A 19,938-nucleotide genomic window follows, 5' to 3' on the forward strand; every position below is an offset into this window, starting at 1 on the left:
CAGGTGGTGCAGCTGCCCTGCGTAAGCGTGACTGCATACTCGTGTCTCTGGTGCACACCCCGCTGCATGCCTCCCCGCCCGTCTCTTCATTTCCCTCTCCAGATGTGCCCAGGGCAAAGCTATTACCCGAACGGATGGCCAGAATGAAAAATTAAATTTCCACTTATCCATCTCCTTCATGCATTCCCTCCAGACCAGCAGGGCTTGGAGCACAGGTATGGCTGTGTCCCCGGAGACTAGCCCGTGTGGGATGAAGGCTGCTGGGGTTGGTGGCTGCATGGAAATCACCCATAAGTACAGGAACAAATAGCTCTGAAAAGGCTCAGGCTGCTTGGCTGAGCCTTCCTGAGGGGGCTGGAGACCTTCCCTTGGGACAGCCAGCTAAGTTGCTCCTGGGCCCTATCAGTGATTCAGTCAGCATCACACGTCCCTGGCTTCTGCCTAACTGAGCTGTCAGCCACAGAGTCCCCTTATGCAGGCCCCTTCTCATCGCCCATGTGTGTACCTTTTGGTGACATCCCTGTCCCACTCTGTACTTTGAGGAGCAGGGGAGGATACGCTGTGTGCCTCTTCCAGCTGGAGCCCTGGGCAGCCCCAGCCCACCTGCCCGCAAGGCCACCTAAGCCTGAACACAGATCCCATGAAGGGCAGCCCTGGAGCAGTCACAGCCAAGGAGACGGCTCACCTCCACAGTTTCCCTGCCTGGGCCTGGGAAGCTGCCGCCTTTCCTCCCTCCCTGCTCCTAGACCTGGTGTGATGCCCTGATGACTTCCTGGACTCACGGTCATCCTGCGTCCTCCTGAATTTTGGGTGAAGGGAGGCCCTGACTTTCCTGTGCCAGCCCTGCCTCTGGGGTTGGGCAGCACCACTTGGTCCCATCAGCCTAGCAGGGCCTTGGCCGGTCTGCTCATGCTGGGGAGTAGGATCGATGGGAGGTCACTGCTCCCGAGTTTCTTGGCCTCAGCCCCTGATTTCCTAATCAGGAGTTTCCCCAGAGAGCCGGAGTGGTGGAGGGGGTGCAGAGGTGACACTGGTGGCCCACGGCTGGGTAAGGTGTCCTTACACAAGGAACCCATGCTGTGTGCCAGGCAGTGGATGATGCATTTGGCCTGATCCTAAGAGACCTGAGATAAGTATGATGGTGACAGTCCATATGACAGATCAAGAAGCAGAGGCTCAGAGAGGGGAAGGCCACTCAGCCAGGAAGAGCCAGCATGCGAACACGCTCAGGCCAGGGCTGTGCTATGCCTCACAGGACCTGCTGTCCTGAAGGGAGTCAGGTTCCCTTAGGACTATTCTTTACCCTTTGTGGCCTCGCTGCCCTGGGACCAGAGCTCAGGCACCTGGGAGGCTCTTACTGAGCTTTGCTCAAACTTCTTCCAGGGGCCAAGAAGGGTGTGACTCTGGCCTTCCCATCCTTGCCAACCTACTGGCACCCCCAAGCCCTAGCCTGGGGGAAGCGCCGTCTTGGCTTTCCCCAGGCTCTGCCTCTGACACTTCCTGTCCAGCTCAGCAGCAGCATGACATCACTTCCGGGCCTGGGAGGTTCTTTCTACCACTTTCTCACCCTGCAACCAGCTCAGGTACAGGGTTAAAGATACCCTGGGTGTGAAGCTGTGATGGTAATTTACCCCTCGACTGGCTTGTTTTGATCTTTCCATTAAGAATGGTAATGACGGAGTTAAGATAAATAATCAGAGAACAGAGGGCACTGACTGACGGACTGGTCTGTGCTAGGTGCTTGACCTACATAATGTAAATTCTGACAATAAGCCCTCAAGGCACATCATATTATCCCCATTTTACAGATGAGGGCTTGTCCTGCTGTTTGACCTGGACGCCCACGCTCCTTTTATATCCCACATGTCGTCTCCCCTAGGGCATCCCAGCTCCTGTGCTCCCTTTGCCCTGAGAGGGCAGGTGGCTGAATCGCCCTCCCACCTGCACTGACAGAGGAAAATGCAGGGAAAACAGCATTCCAGGCACAGAGCACACAAACCACCATGGCTTTGGGTTCCATCCTGGCTTTCCCTCCATATTCCTGCTTGAGGCAAGCTTCGCCTCCAGCCCACAGGGCTTTCCTGAACTGCAGGAGCAGAGCTGGGAGAAGACAAACTTCTCTTGCAAGCCCACCCCACCAAGCCAGCAAGCCAGCATCACACGGTGTGTTCTGGGTGTGCTCTGTGGGCAGACCCACGGGCAGCTCTAACCACACCCCGCCCCCAACAGCACTGTTGCAAACAGCACTTACTTCCGCCCTCCCGGAGCCTCCCTCCTGCCCCTCTCCGACCAGAGTCACCCTGTCTCATGCACAACCTTCACAGAGGAAAAAGCAAAGCAAAGCAAGACCAATGGCCAGAGCTCAAAGGAGAACCAGAGAAACAGGAAAAGGAGATGCAAACTTCCTCCAATGACACAACCCAAAGGTGGGGGATGCTGGCAGCGGAAGAAGAGGTGGCGGGAGAGGCAGGGAAGGACACAGCGTCCTACCTGTGATATTGACCTCCACCTGGCCCGAGCGGGTACCGATGGGGTTGGTGGCCTCACAGATGTAGGTTCCTGCCATGCTGTAGTTGATAGGTCCCCTGAAGAAGAGCGTTCTATTCTGGGCCTCCACACCCTTGGGAAGGGAGCCATTCAGCCTGTAGAGATGGGGAGACAAGGTAGAGGGTTATGACCCTCCAGCCCCAAGAAGCTGCCCCTGTGTCACCCACCTGACTCCAAGACCCCCTGCCCTTTGGCTGAGTCAATAGGCGGAGTCTGTCTTGGAAGGATTAAAAACAATAAAAACAACAATTATTGCTTGCATGTGGTGGTTTTATATTATTCAGTGTTGCACATTTGATGATTATAGCACTGAAACATAGACAGGACAGGTGGTACTGGTCCCACTTAACAGAGGAGAAATGAGGTTCAAGGCCAAGGAAACACAGCCAGTAAGTGTCACCTGGAGCTCTAGCCAGATCTTTGGGCTCTTGGCAGTATTCTTTTCACTACTCATGGTTCCTGGTAGTTGATCCTTGACTTCCTGGGTAGCTGGTTAATAATCAGGGGTCCTAACCCCAAATCTGTTGAAGCTGCACCACTGGAGTCACGGCCTAGAATTTTTCCCCCTCCCGCACCCACAGCATATGGAAGTTCCTGGGTCAGGGATCAAATCTGAGCCTCAGTAGCGACCTACATCATAGCTATGGCAATGCCCAATCCTTAACCCACTGTGCCCCGGCAGGAACTCCATGGCCCAGAATTTTAACAAGATAATAAGATGTGATCCACATTGAGGTATTGGGTTCCACTTCATTATCTTGCTTTCTTTCTGGTTCAAGTCAGAGGCTTTTTTTCATGTGGGGGAGTATTCTAGAAGTTTCCTGAACACGGGGGACCTTCTTCCTTCTTCCTGATCCTTGATGCCAATTATTCTGTTGGACCCAGCAGCCTCTTGGGTCCTGCCCACTCGCACCTTTGAAGCGCTCCTGGTTCCAGGAAGTGGGTGGTAACCAAGGGCTGAGCTGTGCCATGTCCTCTACTTCCTGGAAGCCATCTTCTGACCACCCATATTCACCCACTTCTTGGCTTCCCCACATCTCTGTCTTTCTGTGTGTTCTATCCAGCTCTTCTATGGGAAGACCCTTGGCTCAGGCCATCAGAGCTGGCTGGAGGGGGAAGCTGGATCCTTTGAGGTCCAGGCACAAAGACCATGAGGCCATGAATGGGATGATGGGCTTTGGGGCAGGTGCTCCACGAACACAGGCATGCTGGGCTGACTGCCGCCTTCTCCCTGAGAATCTGGGGGTGCTGGAGAGAAGGAATAGGAACAAAGAAAGATCTGGGGTGCTCCAGAAAGCCAGCTTCCCTGGGGACACCTTGATAAAAATAAATACTGGGGGCTGGGGTGGGAGTGATTCAGACTGAATCACCAAAGGAGAATGACAAAATTCTTTATTAGGGAGAAGAAGGGAGGCAGATCATGAGGGAAGCCCCCCAGCAGAATGGCCTGTCCCACTGACGCCGATGTCAAACACGGGGGCGACCCCTCCCCTTCTCACAGAGAAACCTGAGGCTAGACCCTTGTTTCCTCCCTGTGTAAGGCTCCTGGAGGTGGGGTGGGTGCCCCCTCCCTGCCAAGGACCAGCAAGTTTCCTTGCAAGGCGGCCAGAGTGGCCAGCCAGCCCGAGGCACTTACGTGGTCCAGTGGTACTCGGTGGCTGGGGGGTTGGCATCAGCTTTGCACGTCAGCTTCACATCCATTCGCTGCAGGTACCAGTTCCCATCAAACCCCTCGATGGTCACCTCAGGCTCATCTGTGGGGCAAAGGATGATGTTTGAAAAGGGTGAGGTCAGGAGAGCGGGACTTGGGTGAGGGAGTCTCAGACAAGGACAGTGACATGGCAGCAGCCAGAAGAGGGGGAAGAGTGACAGGGGGAATGGCGGTCACAGACCCTCAGAGCAGAAGCAGCAAGGGGAACGAAGGAGGAGCAGGGAGACGGTGGGCAACGTGAGGAGTAGGGGCGGAGAGGAGGGGAGGACAGAGCACCCTCAGAAAGACAAAGGGAGGATGAGGAATGATAAGGGGGTGACGGAAGGAGGGAGTGGGGAGAGCGCCAAGAGGTGAGACCAAAAGAGGGAGGGCTGGTGAGGGTGGGGATGGGGCAGGGGACCATGGTGCCCGCCCGGGATGCCCGGCCCCTCTCACACTGCACATTGAGGGTGAGGCTCTCCCGGAAGCGGTCCATGTGGTAGTTGACGATGCAGGCCAGGGACTGCCGGTGGTCTTCCCGGCTGGGCACCAGGCGGTAGCGGCTGATGACAGTCACTGTGCCATTGGGGTTCCGGATCTCCTGGTACTCTGCCTCGCCCTTCAGGTGCGTTTCCCAGGACACCACACTGGGAGGCTTCCCATTGGCCGAGGTGCAGGTGGCCACCAGGACCTTGTCATCCTTCCCTTTCTTGGCTCGAAGCACCGCCTGGGTGCCCTCTATCCAGTTGGTGGGTTTGGCTGCGGGCAACCAGAGAACATCATGGGTCCAGCCCTGCTGCTTCATCAAGGGGGCACAAGCCCGGGAGGGCAGGTACCTTCCAGGCTTTGCTTCAGGTCCCCCTGATCACCCTCGTCTCTCAGCTGTGTTTCACCAAAGCTCCTCCCAGCACTTCTCACAGGGAACTCTTTGGCTTTAACCCACGACCTTCCTGCTCTAATGTCTATATCACCTTTTGTTGAGAGGAAGTCGTCCTGGACTGTTGGCGTGCTCAAGGCACGCGGCTCAAGAGGCTCTCCCCATTACCATGGCGTCTGCCTGCTTCTTGGCCACCTGGAAGGTGCCCTACCATGGGTCTCCAGGTTGAATACTGATCCTCAGCTCTGCCCACAGCTGAAGCCCAGCTCCCATCCCCAGTGAACTAGAAGAGCCTGGCCAGAAGGGACCGGAAGGGCCATGCCCGGAGCACAGGAGCATGCCAACCGAAGGGGACCACCTGGGGCCATCGAGGATGGCCAAGCCCCTGGCCATTGCCGAGCAGAGCGGTCGGTCAGCTTACCCATCACAGTGAGGTTGAGCTGGCTCTCTCGATTGCCTGCAGGGAAGGTGGCAAACTCGCAGATGTAGACGCCCTCGTCCTCCAGCTCCAGGCGGGAGAGGCGGATGGTGCCGTCAGTGAAGGAGGGTCGCAGGAACTCCACACGCTCCCGGTAGGGGGCCAGCACCGAGACGCCCATGGCGGGGTTGTAGATGGCCACGTTCTGCTTGGAGCCATTGGTGGCCTTCTGCCACGTGACCTGGGTGATCTTCACGCCAGGCAGAGGGTTGGCGAAGCTGCAGTGCAGCACCACATCTGTGCCGATGAAACCATACATGGAGTCGTTCACCTGGACCACCTGGGTGTGGGCACCTGGTGGAGGGAGATGGCAGAGGGTGGTCAGGGACTGCTACAGTCCCCACCCCAACTCCCTGCATGCTGGTCTTTTCTTTTCTAGCAGAGCCATGATGTAAAAAGATTCTGGCGATAAAAATAACAATCGTTTGTTATAGAAACACTGTGGGCAATACTGACAAATACTGAGAAGACGATGACAAGAACCCATGACCCCGCCACTCAGACATATCACTGATAATCTTATAAGAAGTATCCTCTTTTACTTTTTTCTCTATATATTTAGGTGATCATCTTTTTTTTTTTTAAAACAAAATCAGAATCATATTGTACACATTGTTCCATGGGCTGCCTTTTCACTTAGTGATATACCATTAATGTGGTTCCATGGCAATAAATAGCCATCCACACCCTCATTTTTGACGAGGAGGGTCCAATGTGCTGCTTTTTGAGCAGAGGCCCTGCTGAGGAGCTGCCAGCTGCTTCACCTTCCTGGGCCTCGGTTCCCTCGTCTGATAAATGGGGCGGATAATGCTGTCACAGGTTGCTGGGAGAACCAAATGATATGATGGATGAGGCAGTGTCAGGAGGCAGGAAGCGCTGGGTGAGCACCAGGGCCCGCAGTGGCCGTCATTATGGCCACCCCATCACCTTCTCCCTCAGGAAGGGCTGGGTGCCCAGGCCCCGGGGTGCACTGCCTCTTGCCCAGACAGGCAGAGACAAGTGGGAACTGCATGGGTTCAGCCCCCTTTGGCTCCCGCTGGCCTCACAATCAAGTCTTAACTTCACATTTGAGGTTCCCATCATCCGGGCGCTGCCTTTTTGTCCACATTTCTCTGTACGTGATGTCCTCCAACCATGTCAGACCGGGCCCTTCCTCAGAAGGTGCCACGTTTCTGGGTTTCCTCCCTCCCTCCGCCCATTTATACACCATGTTCTGGGTCTATTATCTGCATTAGAGTCACATCGACAAGCAATTCAGTCCCACCCTCCAAGAAGCACAGAGCCTGCAGACACTGCACTTCTAGACCCCTGTTCCCAATGTTCCCAAGAAGGCCCTGGAAAGCCCTTCCTCTTCTCCGCCTATGGCCATCCCACTCAGGCCACCCCCTCTGGAAAGCTTCCCGAATCCTCCCAACTCTTTTCTGCCTGGAAATGTGGTTGTTCACACCTCTGGCTTCTCCTCTGCCAGAGAGTGAGCTCCTCCAGAGCAGCGTCTGTCTTTTCTATCCCTGTAACCCTGGCACCCAGCCCAGCAGCTGGCACACAGTAGGTGCTCAGTAAATATCTGGGGCCAGATAAATGGCAACGGAAGCCATGAGACGTGCAAGAAAGAGGGAATGATCAGTGGCATCAAATGAATGAGTAAATCCCCTCTAGTCTCCCCACCGATTTACTTTACTCCATCTAGAATGGTTTTGTTTGAGCTTTTCCTTAACCGTGAACTTGGTTCAGGCCCCTAACCTGGGGCCGCCATCCCTTCCGGGGGCTCACTCCCACCTTCATCATTGGCTGTCCTTGCATGCCTCCTTCACTCAGGAACTTTATTGGGCTCCATCAATAACGTCAGTGCCAGGCCCCGGACTAATGTGCCCCCCACCGGCCCCCCCAAGGGAGTCCGGTGTTCCAGAGTGGGAACTCGGGTCTCAGGTTTGCCTCTGCATGATGGAGCTGGGATCAGCGCATACTCCCCTAAGGGCTCTAAAGGCCATGGTCAATGAAATATGCTCCCCTCCCCACCCCACACACCTCCCCTCAAGAGGGTACAGGTGTACAGGTCAGGTGTCTCCAGGTCACTGCAGTATCTTCTGTGTTTGGCACACAGTAGGCACTTAAGAAATGCTTGCTGGAGTTCCCGTCGTGGCGCAGTGATTAACGAATCCGACTAAGAACCATGAGGTTGCGGGTTCGGTCCCTGCCCTTGCTCAGTGGGTTAACGATCCGGCGTTGCCGTGAGCTGTGGTGTAGGTTGCAGACGCGGCTCGGATCCCGCGTTGCTGTGGCTCTGGCGTAGGCCGGTGGCTACAGCTCCGATTGGACCCTAGCCTGGAACCTCCATATGCTGCGGGAGCGGCCCAAGAAATGGCAACAATAACAACAACAACAAAAAGACAGACAAAAAAAAAAAAAAAAAAAAAAAAAAAAGAAATGCTTGCTGAATAAATACATCGTTGACCCTCCAGGCCAGGCCCTTGCCATGCTCTGAAAGCTTCCGTGATGTGCCCCCTTCTTTCTCTACACCCATTCACATCCGCACAGCCCTTCAAGGCCCACCTGTGGTGTCCTCACCCCACCTCTCCAGTTGTCCCCATGGCCCATCTGTGGGGTCCTGACATGTCCCCAGCAGAGAACACTATGCACTGGTAGGAGAAGCCTGGAGAGGGCGGGGAGTCAGGAGGGCTGGCTTCCAGCCTACCTCATGGTGAGCCCACCTTGGCACCTTGGCCGGTCACTGCCCCTTCCTAAGCCTGATTTTCCTCCCCTGTCAGGGAGCAGGCTGCACCCCGAGTCCCAGTGGCCCCTTCTGGCCCTGACTGTCTGGTTCCCTGAACTGCAGCCCAGCCCAGCTGTGGCCCCACCCCAGACACAGTCCCACAGTGAGGTCAGTGGGCCAGTCCGCCCAGCAGCACTTCTGCTGACTGGCCAGTTGGCAAGCGGCTAGGCCCGAGGCCCTCCCAGCCGGATAAATGGGTACTCCCTCCCCCATGCCCCAACCTCTACTCACCCAGCCTGCTGGAGGCTGCCCAGCAGCTGAGCTAATGTGGGTATAATTGGGGAACTTTCACCACCCAAAGCTAGGAACAAGAAAAGCCAGTTGGGAGGGCTTGGGCCACAGGTGGTGGAGGGGGGTAGGGGTGTGGACACCGAGATCCATCTTGGGATTGGTACCAGGGCACGGGGAGGGGGGGGGTGCCTAGAGCGGGACACAGCCCACCAAGCCTGCCGAGACCCCATCTCCTCTAACCCCTTAGGGGTTTGAGGACAAGCGGGTTCAGTGCCTAGAGCACAGGCTGACATTCGTTGGCCACATTCTCAGCAGTGACCTCACTCTGCAGTGCTGTGAATACCAGGAGGGGAGATGGCTGATAGCGGCCTGGGTGTGGGGACGGGAGGCCACTGCAAGGGGTTCAGGCCCCCAGAAGGCCCCTCTCATCCATCAGTGCCTCAGCAGGCTGAGGTGGGCCTCCCCAGCCCACGCCTGTGCGGGTTGAGGCTGCCGTCTCCTCTCCAGTGTGAGGTTCCCGGAGCAACCCCATGGCGGGCACCAAGTGGGTTCCCTGGGCCGTCGCTCCTCTGCCCCATGACGATCAGGCTGGGAGGACCTCTCAGGAGCAGGCAGGCTCATCCTGGCACCGGCCTCTCTGCCCACAGAGAGGGCGTTCACCTTGTCCGCTATTTTCATCATAAGCATCTTTGCCCCACAACTAACTGGCCATAAAACAATTTTACCAAAAAAGGCAAAACAATAAAAAATCAAAAAGGGCATGAAACAGGATATAATGAAATGGAATAAATGAATAACAAAATTAAAAAGACTTTTCCATGAAGTACAAAATATTGGAATTTAAAATGTGTGTAGATGCATGGTGATCCTGTGCAAAAAAAATGATTTTATTTTGTGGGTTGTATTTGTTCAGCAGTAAGCACCCGTCTTCAAGTCTTTTGTTCACAGTATTTTTTTTTTTTTTTTTTGTGTTGCCTGTGGCATGTGGAAGTTCCTGGGCCAGGGCTCAAACTCGAGCCACAGCAGCGACCCAAGCCACTGCAATGACAATGCAGGATCCTTAACTGGCTGTGCCACAGGAGAACTCCTGTTCATAGTATTTTATACATTTTTTTTTTTTTGGCTTGTCGATTCATCTCCTTATTTGGCATCAAACTTTTTATTTTTCACTAAAATTTCTTCCTTCATTAAGAGAGATATCCGTTTAGAAACACGGGGGTGCATGTGTGTAAGTGAACCCCACTTTGCATTGTGAAGGCCTCCGTGCTTTCGTGTGTTCTCGGCACACTGCCTCACGTTCGTTGATAGACTCTCCAAAGTTCTATGGAAAACGGAGGCTCAGCTCTGTGCCTTTGAGGCCTCAGCCTCTTTCTCCTCCAATGTAGTGTGTTTCAAAATACGAAACCAACTCTTGAGGCGAATCATCGTCTTCTGTCAGCTCGATAAAGCCATCAGAAACGTCGCTAACTGGAGGAAGCGCTAGCGCATCTCAACGAGTTGAAACCAAACTGTCAAACCAAACTGTCAACCAGTTATTTTATCTTTCGAGGCAAAACTGCCTCGTGGCCACTTGGTTATGCAGCAAAATGTTTGCAGTGAAAATGCTTTCGGTGAAAGTGCCTAGAAGTGCTGTTAGCAGGGCCAGGGGAGGGGGCGCTGAGGGGGTGGGCAAAGGCGACTCTTGGAGTGTGGGGCTTGGGGTCACTGACGGTGGGGAGCCTGCGTTTTGGAACTGGGAGGGGCTGGGAAGCCTGGTAAGGTCTGAGGACCCTCCCTTACCCCTCCCCCTACTCCAGGCTTAGGGACCCAGAGCCCCCAATCCCCATCCCTGATCTTAGTCAGATGATGCCAGAATGCCCCCCTCCCTTTTTTATTTTTTCTTTTTTTTTCTTTTAGAGCTGCACCCACAGCATATGTAAGTTCCCAGGCTAAGGGCTGAATCAGAGCTGTAGCTGCTGGCCTACACCACAGTCACAGCAAGGCATGATCCGAGCTGCATCTGCGACCTACACCACAGCTCACTGCAATGCTGGATCCCTGGCCCACTGAGTGAGGCCAGGTATCAGACCCACACCCTCACGGATACTAGTCGGGTTCGTTTCTGCTGCACCACGATAGGAACTCCTCCCCCATTCTTTAGGTTGGGCAGATTGGGAGGCTTTCAGAGAGGCGGGCACATCCCACCCCATGACTCTGACAGGCAGGGTCAGAATGTTGTAGTCACCACCAAAAAGGGACAGAAAGGGCTGGATGCAGGCAGGGACCCAGGAAGAGGGCCCTGCTCTGTGCAGGAAGAAGCGAACCGTAAGTCTTCTCTGGAAGGCCCAGCAGAAGGGGTAGACATCAGGGGAGGCCCCTTGGAGACCACACAGCTGCTGTTCTCAGCCGGTCCATGCTTCTCCACCAAGCGCACCAGCCCTGACGGCCGAACGCTGATGCCTGTGTCTCCGCCACGTTATCTAAGCTCCACCCACCCTCTCAAGGGATATCCTGTCACCATCCGGCAGCACAGTAGGTTGGGAAGAGCCAGACAGTGTGGGTTTGCATTCTCTCTGTCTCACTTACGAGCTGTGAAAATTTGGGCAAACGACTTAACTTCTCTGTGCCTCCGCTGGCACTGAGGTTGCACATCTGCAACATGAGGATTATAATAATGTCTACCGCATAAAATTGCTGTCATGATTAAATGAGTACATGTGAAACTTAGAGGTCAGCACAAAATTGAGTGCTCAGTGTTAGTCTCTATGATCACTGCTACCATCTTCATCACCATCACCACCACCTCTACCACCACCACCACCACCATCACCACCACCTCTAACACCATCATCACCATCATCACCACCACCACCTCTACCACCATCACCATCACCATCACCACCTCTACCACCACCACCACCACCATCACACCACCACCACCACCTCTACCACCGCCATCATCACCACCACCTCCATCACCACCACCACCATCACCACCACCTCTACCACCATCATCACCACCACCATCACCACCACCACCATCACCATCATCACCATCACCACCACCACCATCATCTCTTCTTTAGCAGTAGGTGATCTTTCCTGGAACCTCAGACTCTCTCTGGTTCCCTAGCTAGGGCTGGTCCACAGAAGGGACCATCTCTTCTTCCCCACAGGCTCCCTCTTACATGAAGCTGCCCCAGATGTGGGAACCACCGCCTCCAAAATGGTAGCACAGTGGAGCTCAGTGGACCATGCAACTCATCATTTTACAAAGGAGGACACCAGGGTCCAGAGAGGCTGGATCACTTGCTCAGGGACACTGAACAGCAGCACCTAGCCAGGAGCTCTTCCCACTGGGCCATTAAAAATAGAATCAATCAGGTTCTCAATCTAACTCCCCAGGGCCTCATTTGAGGTGGTGTCCCTCCTGGAGTATAATCTCCAGATTGTAGAAATGGCACAAACACCAGCTACAATACTGCAGCCATGGTGCCTGTGGGCCACCCTGGACCCTGTGGGCTTGGTAGGGGATTGGGTCAGGGGGCTGGGGGCTAAAGATGGAGCCCCAGCTAGAGGCGCCTGCAGGAGACGCTATGTGCAGAGAAGGAAGAAGCCAGAGCGGTGGGGAGTGCCAGTGAAGAGAACCACAGGAACCCGAGTGCTCAGCAGAGAGGCTCCTGTGTCCAGGGGGGCTATTAAAGACTATTTCTTTTCCTGACCTCAAGAACTGCCTATTTTCTCCCTGGCCACCCTGGGAGCCCTAGGGTCAGGGACCCAGTCCCAGGTCTCTGTGCTCAAGTGCCTCAGTTTCCCCATTGTTGCTGGGGTTGGGCAGTACGAGCTGCCATCGTGGCTTCTCAGAAGTGCTGAGCCAACAAGGCAGGCGTTGGGCCGGCCCCTGAGACGTCATGGACCTGTGAAAGCCCCAGCTCAGCAACAAAACACAAAGGCTCCTCAGTTGTGGCCGACAAACCTGCTCCCCAGGGTCCTGCCCGCCTGCCCTGCCTGCCACCGAGCTAATCCCAGGCTGGGGCCACAAGTTCCCACGCAGCGGGGTGTGGCCCAGAGAGTGTATGTGTGTGGGGGGGCACTCTCCTCCCCATACCCACCTCGACCAGTTTCTCTTCCCAATCTTTGAAACCTCAGACCCCTCTCTCCCTAGCCAGGCAGGCGGGGATTGGGCCCCTGTGGTGGGTGAAGGGCAGGGCTGGGGACAGGGGATTCAGGGATTTCTGGTATGGCCGCCTCTTCCTCTGTGCCCTGAGACTCTGCCCATGTGCCCTCAGTGGGATGGGCAGAAGTGGCAGGCCTGGCTTGAGTGGGAGGCACTGGGCTTCCCGATGAGAGCCTCTCTGCAACCAATATCCTTTGGGATCTATTCTAGGGCTTTCCAGGGATGCTCCCCTGCTCCCCGCCCTGGAACTGGCAGAAAAGGAACAGGACATCCGGTGAGAAACCAGCAAAGTGGTAAGTGGGGATGACTCACTCACTGGTGGAGAGGAGGGGGGGCCTCCAGACATCCTTGCTGAGTCAGCAGTGACTTAAAGGTTAGAGGTCCCCACCTCCCAAGGCAGCCACTTCTCCAAATGTCAACTCCCAGGGCTGGCTAGCTCCTCACTTTCCCGTGCTAAGGCCTGCCCACCCAGGGGAGAGGCTGGTGAGGTGGAGGGTAAGATTCAGAGAGAAACCTCTTGCTAGGGTCCCCTCCCCTGGGAAGTTTTGTCCATCAGTGTTGCCTGGACCCAGTCGTTCTGCCAGCAAGAACCCACATGAGCAGGGTCCTCGCTGAAGTCCTTTGAACTTGTCCTGTCTCGTATCTATGCCCCAGGCACGTTTCCCTGAGTCCGGGAGCTCCCCAAGCACCCAAGCTGCATCTGCAGCCTCCCCTCCACACCCAGAATGGGGTCCAGGGTGGCCCAGGACAAAGGGCTGAGTAAGGGAACAGAGAAGCGGCAGCTGGCAGGCTCTCATCCCTGCGCCCCTGGCCTCCCGTCTTTGGATCCGAGCATGCTCAGAAGAGCAAGAAGGTGCGAGGGCCCAGTCTGGGCCAAGGGCCCCTGTCCCTTGCCGCTGTTAGCTCAGTGCTAGCTCTTCTCCTGGGGAAGGTGTCCTGGGGCCCTGAGTCCTCTCCACATCCACCTTGCCCGCAGAGGTGATAACATCCCAAGATCCCACAGTCAGGGGCTAATTGCTACTGTCCAAACCCAGGCGCCTCTGCCCCTCATTTGGGGTCACAGAAACTGCCGATGTTTTCCTCTTGGCTGATGTATAACCGCCCCCACCCCCCCCGACTCCCCACATGGAGCTGGTTAATGATGGGCTGTGGGGCTGGCGCCCGGCGCCTTGGGCGGGTGAGGACAGTGCGTGGGTGAGGAGGGGGCGCGGCAGCCTGGGAAAAGCCCCAGAAGGAGCTGGAGCAGGAGCCGAGGATCCTCCAGACAGGCCGGGCCAGCCCTGCTCCCTTGCAGTGCAGGAGCCCAGAGGTAGTGGTGGCAGTGCAGGCTGCTCTGGAAAGTCCCATCTCTCTCTCTCTGAAACCTAGCAGGACAGGCTGGGGGACAAGGATGAATCAGACACCTGGATGGCTCTGCGACGGGCCTGTTTCATGCTGGCTGCCTGTCCCCAAAGCCCAGGGCAGGGCTGGTCATCAGCAGCATCCGAGGAACAGGAAGCCTCTTTGGCCCCCTCCATCTGGGGCTTCAGGCTCCACCCCTCGGTCCTCTCTGTACTGCTCATGACCTACCTGCCACCTTTCCTCTGGCTGGGTGGTGGGGAGGGAAGGTACCCACTGGAAACTGGGAGAGGCAGGCTCTGGTCCCCACTACTTGGTCACTTTTTTCTGTATGGCCTTAGTTGGGAGAGTTTGCTTCTCTGCCTTTATTTCCTTTCCTATAAATGAGAGTGTTGGACCCCACGACCCTGGAAGACGAGGCTTTAGATGTCACCTGTCTAGCTCTCTCTCTGTCCCCGCTCTGCACCTTCTCTGGATCAGCCTCTGGAACTTCCCTACTAAGTGGCTGTTCTACCTCTGTTCACTGCCCGGCCTCTCCAAGGAGCCCACCCAGATCACATGGAATGCCAGGAAAATGTAGGCTGCATGACGGCAGAGCCGGGGTGCACAGGGCCCTTCCAAGCCACGTACTCACCAAGCACAGCTGATGCCAGCTCCTAAATGCTTTTGAATTCATCTTTGTTCTCCATCCCCCACTGGCCCCCATCCAGAGTCTTCCTGAGCTCCCCCACCCCGACCCAGCTCAGCCCCTTCCCTGCCGCCTACCTCCAGCAGAGTCTTACTTCCTTATTTTCTCAACATTCCTGGGTTGGGACTACCCCAATCCCTTTCCTTTGAACCCAGCACCCACCATCTCATCTCAGCAACCCTGTCCCCTCCTTCTCCCCAGGCCTTGCCCCTGCTGCAGGCCACAGTGAGCTCTCACCTAGGCCACTGTGCTACAATGCCAGGTACACACACCTGCCTCCAGGCCTCCCCCTCGAATCCATTCTCTGCTCTCTAAAATAGAAATCATTCCCGATTTAGAATCCTTCCATGGCTTCCTGCAGCTCTCAGGATCAAGTTCAAAGTCCTTTAGGACTCTGGACCTTATCTTCAGCATCCCAGTGCCCAGCCTTGTCCTTCCCCTGCTCTCTCCTGTCACGTAGGCTCAGACCACCAGGTCCCTGCCGTGTTCTTCCCTCCGCTAAAAGCAGATACTGGCTACTAACCCACTCCTTTTTCATCCTTCCTGAATGACCTTAGCCTTGACTTTTGGGGAGGCTTTCCCTCACTTCCCCCACCATGAGTGAGGAGTTCCTGTACCCTGAGGGCCCCAGTGCCTCATCATACATCTGTCACAGCATTTCCCGTACTGAGCAGAAAGACTAGCACTCCAGCCCCGGACCTGGCATCTAGTAAGCATAAGGGGGCCTCAAGCGGCTGGTGGAGAAGGCTTGAGCCAGTTGGGGTGCTGGGCCAAGGTTAGCTGTTTCTCAGGTCTGACTGTCACTTCCTGGAAACTGCACATTAGCCAAGGAGCAGGGCCTATACAGGAGGACACAGCACGGCGTGGGCAGGTAGGGCTGGATGACAGAAACAGGAGGTGAGGCCTCACGTCGGCACGGAAGGGACGCAGGTCAGGGCCCAAATCTCCTCCTTGACAGACACCAGGAGGCTACACTCCCAAAGGGTGCAGGGCTGTCTGAGCTTGTCTGCCCCCGACCCTGCTTGCCATGTCCTGATGTCTGTCTCTTCTCTCTCCTCTGTCCCAGTTCTTAGCACCCAGCCCCACTGTCCTCACTCCAGACCAGAAGGTGAAAAATCTTCTTCTCACCCCAGCAAGCTGTGGCCCTGAAGCCCTGCTCCCAAGGTCTCAGCCCTGCAAAATCTGCACGCTTCCCAGCTCTGTACCCCTCCCGACATGGCCTGGATTTCTCCCGGCCTGGCCTGGCTCTTGAGGCCTCAAAGACCTGGAACCCCCTGGCTCTAAGGCCAGGATTCAGACAGGTGCCACCTCAGCAGCCAGCGCCAGCCTCTCTACCTCAGCTGCAGCAGCAGACATGTCTCACAGCAGACACGTCTCACAGCAGACACGTCTCACAGCAGACACGCGGCAGCCCGGATTCCCCTCAGCAAGTGTGCGTCTTTAACGACACATTTTGGGGATTGCAGGCAGCGGCCTTCTCAGAAGGCTAGTGTGTGTGTGTGTGTGTGTGTGTGTGTGGTGTGTGTGTGTGTGGTGTGTCTTGGGTAGAGTGGCAGGGGGGTGGGGGGGAGAGGATGGGGCTTCTGAGAAAGCAGAGGAAGAATTCCCCAGGCCTCCCAAGGAGAACCTTTTTAAAGCTCAGGGGTGACAGGTGCATTGCCTGAACCCTGCAGGTTCCATGCCAATGGTCACCACTGTCTAGAAGCGGAAGTCTCTCCATCTGCCTCTTACCAGGAGGGGCCTGTCAGACCACCCCAGTACCCAGCTCTGTGGGTGCCCTGTCCAGCTCCAGGCAGCTGCCTGCACTGATGGCTGGGGGTTGGACCGATGTGGGGAGAGCAAGGCAGTCAGGTGGGTATATGGTGCCAGCTTCAGGAAAGGCTCATGCTAAAAGGGCAGGGCTGGGGTGGGAGACTGAAAGGGAGCGGGTTAAGAGGAATATGGGGTGGTGGTTATAGAAGTAATTCCTCCGTGAGCGCTGACTTGGGATTCAGACAGACCTAGCCTTGTCCTGCTCCTTATTTACTGGGTGACAGAGTCAGCTGCATCAACCTCTCTGTGCCAGCAGGTGAAGGACTTGGCATTGTCATGGCTGTGGCTTGGGACACTGCTGTGGTGCAGGTTCCATCCCTGGTCTGGGTGCAGCCAAAAAGGAAACAATTATAGTACAATCTCCTCCCGTGAATTTGCGGATTAAGTGAGATAATGTACATACGCTCTCAGCCCAGTGCCTGGCATAAAGTTCTACTACACGAGTGGTCGTATTATTATTATTATTATAATCCTGGGGAAAGGTCATATTATTATTACCATTATAGCCTAGGAGTCAGGGAAGCGGGTTTCCATCCTGGCTCTACCAACCCACCCTGTGACTCTTTCTGTTTGCCCATGCCCGAGGCATGTGGAAGGTTCCCAGCGAGGGATTGAACCTGTGTCATAGCAGCCACCTGAGCCACTGCAGTGACAGTGTTGGATCCTTAACCCACTATGCCAAGAGAACTCCACCACCGTGTGATCTTGAGCAGCACCTGCTGTGATAAGTGCTGTGACACTCGGGGGCCTGATAATCCCCCCTTGTGGGGATCGGTTCAGGCACCGCATGGTGTTTAGCAGCATCGCTGGCATCTACCCGCTCCTCACAGTAGCACCTTTCTTCAAGTGTGACAGCCTGAAACATCTCTAGACATTGCTCCGTGTTCAGGGGGCGGGGGGGCGCAAAACTACCTCCAGGTAAGACCACCAGCCTAGAGGAAGGGGCTTGAAGCTCAGGCAGGGGTGCTGGAGTGTGGGATGGAGCCAGCTGGGTGAGAAGGGGAGCGGGGAACAGGGCTGGGGGGCTCCAGAGGGGAGGTGTCCTGATCTGTCCTGGGGCAGAGGAGCTGCAGGTTCTGTTTGGAGAGCCCGCTCTTGGCCAGTAGGAGGAGGGGCAGCGAGATGTGTTTGGAGGGAAGGGGAGACTCGGGGAATTTGGAGCCGATCTGTTTACTCTCAGGACAGGGGTGTTCCGTATGGGGTGGCCTGCAGTCCCCAGGGGACGGCAAACATTGGAAGGGGTGGTTCAGGGAAGAGCCACAGACAGGGAGACACGCCGCGAAAAGAGGCTGCAGAGACCAGGGGCTGTGTTTCTAGAGCAGAAACGAGGCCGGGCAGCATCTTCCTTGGGCTGGTAAACTGCTATCATTTCGCAAGGATTTTCACCTCATTTGGTTCCTGCTTAAGTGAAATCCACAACATGTGTTCTCTGCATTAGTGGAGTGTTTGTGCTTAATTAGTGGCAAATTCTTTCATATTAAAGTCATTAAGTTTTGCCGTTTGCTCTTCTCACCCCAGGCCTGGCTCTCCTCTGTCTTTCTTTTTAACGCAGGCAGCCTGATTGCTGCCACGCAGGTTGTTCAGCCTTGAGGCCTTAGAAGATGAATCTCTCTCTCTCTCTCACTCACTCTCACTCTCTCTCTCACACACACACACACACACACATACACACACACACACACACACACGCCACTCCCTCCCCGTGGCATTTGGACCCTACAGCACTAGCCTTGCATCCGTCCCACCCTGAGCTGGCATTTGTGGCTCCCAGCACCTCTGTCCACGCCCGGGCTTCTCCACGTGGGCCGGCCGCTCTGCCGCCTGCCCAGCCCTGCCTCTGGGGGCTCCTCCTAGGCAGGGCTTTAGGGTTAGAATTTCTCCTGCCGGGAGGGACTCTAGGGCTGGAGTGGGAGCCAGCCGCAGGCTATGGGGTGAAGCACTGCTCTTCACGGGATGAGGGGGAGGCAGCCCCGCAGCTCAGGAGGCCGTGTCTACACACTCTACCAAGGTGGCGGGATTGCGCTCTACTTGCCCTGCCGGTGCAGTGGCGAGGTCTGGAGAGGGATGCTGGGGCGCAGTGGGGAGGCTGGCTCTTGACCCTGCCGCGCAGGAAGGCCGTGGTCTCACTGGTCCCCAGAGCTGAAATGCAGTGGCCTCTGTGAAGATGCTCTGGAGCCACAGCTGGTGACTCTGGACTCTTGGACAGGCAACCTCTTCCCTTCCACCTGCTTCCGAAGCAGCTTGACAAGGAGAAGGGGCCTGAGATGGAGAAGGTGCCTGCCGCAGGAACCATACCTGCTACCTCATTTCCGGGCAGGAGGCTCTGGTCAGGACCAAAGGAGTGATATTGTAGCTACACTACAGCCCAAGGTTTAGCTCCCTCTCTGTACAGATGGTATAAGAACAGAGCCAGCCCTTGAGGGTTAGCGCTGGGACTCTTTCTGCAGATTTTGGGGGTCAAGCATGGGAATGGGGAGCTCCAGGGCCTGCAGATGGGTCTCCTCTAGGCCTGACTCGGGTGCGGGGGGGTGCCCCCCACTTGGTGAAGCCCCTCCATTGCCATAGCCTGGTCCCAGACTCCAGCAGGTCAGTCTCCACACCTCCCGGTCAGGGGAGTCTCTTCCCCCCAACCCCCGCCTGCCCCCGGTCTGCTCCTGGGCTTCAGGTGGGCAGGGAGCAGTCTCAATCTGCTGCACTCTGGGCAGTGAGAAGCCTCTCTGCTGGGCAGGATCGATAGTGCAGACCAGAGGGGGACGCAAGAAGCAGGGAATTGGCAAATGCTCGGGGTCACAGCTCCTCTTTGACTGACCTTCAGCTGGTGTGGCCCCAGGAGCCTGCCCTAAAGGGTCTCCAGCAGGGGGCTGGGGGTGAGCCAGGAAGCCAGGCCCCCAGGCCCTAGCAGACCCGAGCTGCAGGCTTGCGGGGCTTCTCCGTTGGCCGAGGGGAGAAGCCAAACCCCACAGAGCACAGACTTCTGATGCCTCTGAAATTCAGGCTTATGTCTGGGGAGCATCTGAATGAGGCCTGGGGTGACCTGGATCATTCCAGGAGGCAACAGGTGAGCAGGATTGGGGAAAAAGGAAGAGCCTTTTAAGGGTCCTTCCGTCACATTCAGAACCCATGCCTTTCTGAAAGCCCCCACACTCGACCCGCTCAGGCCCAGCCAGCTCCCCCGGCCCCATCCTCTGCCCAGTCCAAGGTTCAAATGAAAGTGAACATTTCCCCTCCAAACACAAGCGGTGGCTGCTGGACCCCCAACCAACCTCTCTGATGAGAGCCCTTTGTTGTGAAACCCCCAACTCACTGTACCCACCCCCCCCACCATGTGACCCAGGACAGCATCCTCCTCAA

General features: G+C 56.0%; 1 protein-coding gene across 2 annotated transcripts in view; it reads right to left on the reverse strand.

Annotated features, from left to right (window-relative positions):
- The window catches only part of NECTIN1 (poliovirus receptor-related 1 (herpesvirus entry mediator C)), a 68,013-nt gene that overhangs the window by 10,683 nt on the left and 37,392 nt on the right, over positions 1-19,938 (reverse strand). For both annotated transcript variants that reach the window (XM_021102215.1, NM_001001262.1), the window contains 4 exon segments: positions 5,536-5,886; positions 4,694-4,996; positions 4,184-4,301; positions 2,491-2,642 (listed from right to left, as the gene is read on the reverse strand). In XM_021102215.1, the coding sequence (XP_020957874.1) occupies positions 2,491-2,642; positions 4,184-4,301; positions 4,694-4,996; positions 5,536-5,886 (924 nt within the window).

Source organism: Sus scrofa, chromosome 9 (genome assembly GCF_000003025.6).
Source record: "Sus scrofa isolate TJ Tabasco breed Duroc chromosome 9, Sscrofa11.1, whole genome shotgun sequence".
Classification (NCBI taxonomy): Eukaryota; Metazoa; Chordata; class Mammalia; order Artiodactyla; family Suidae; genus Sus; species Sus scrofa.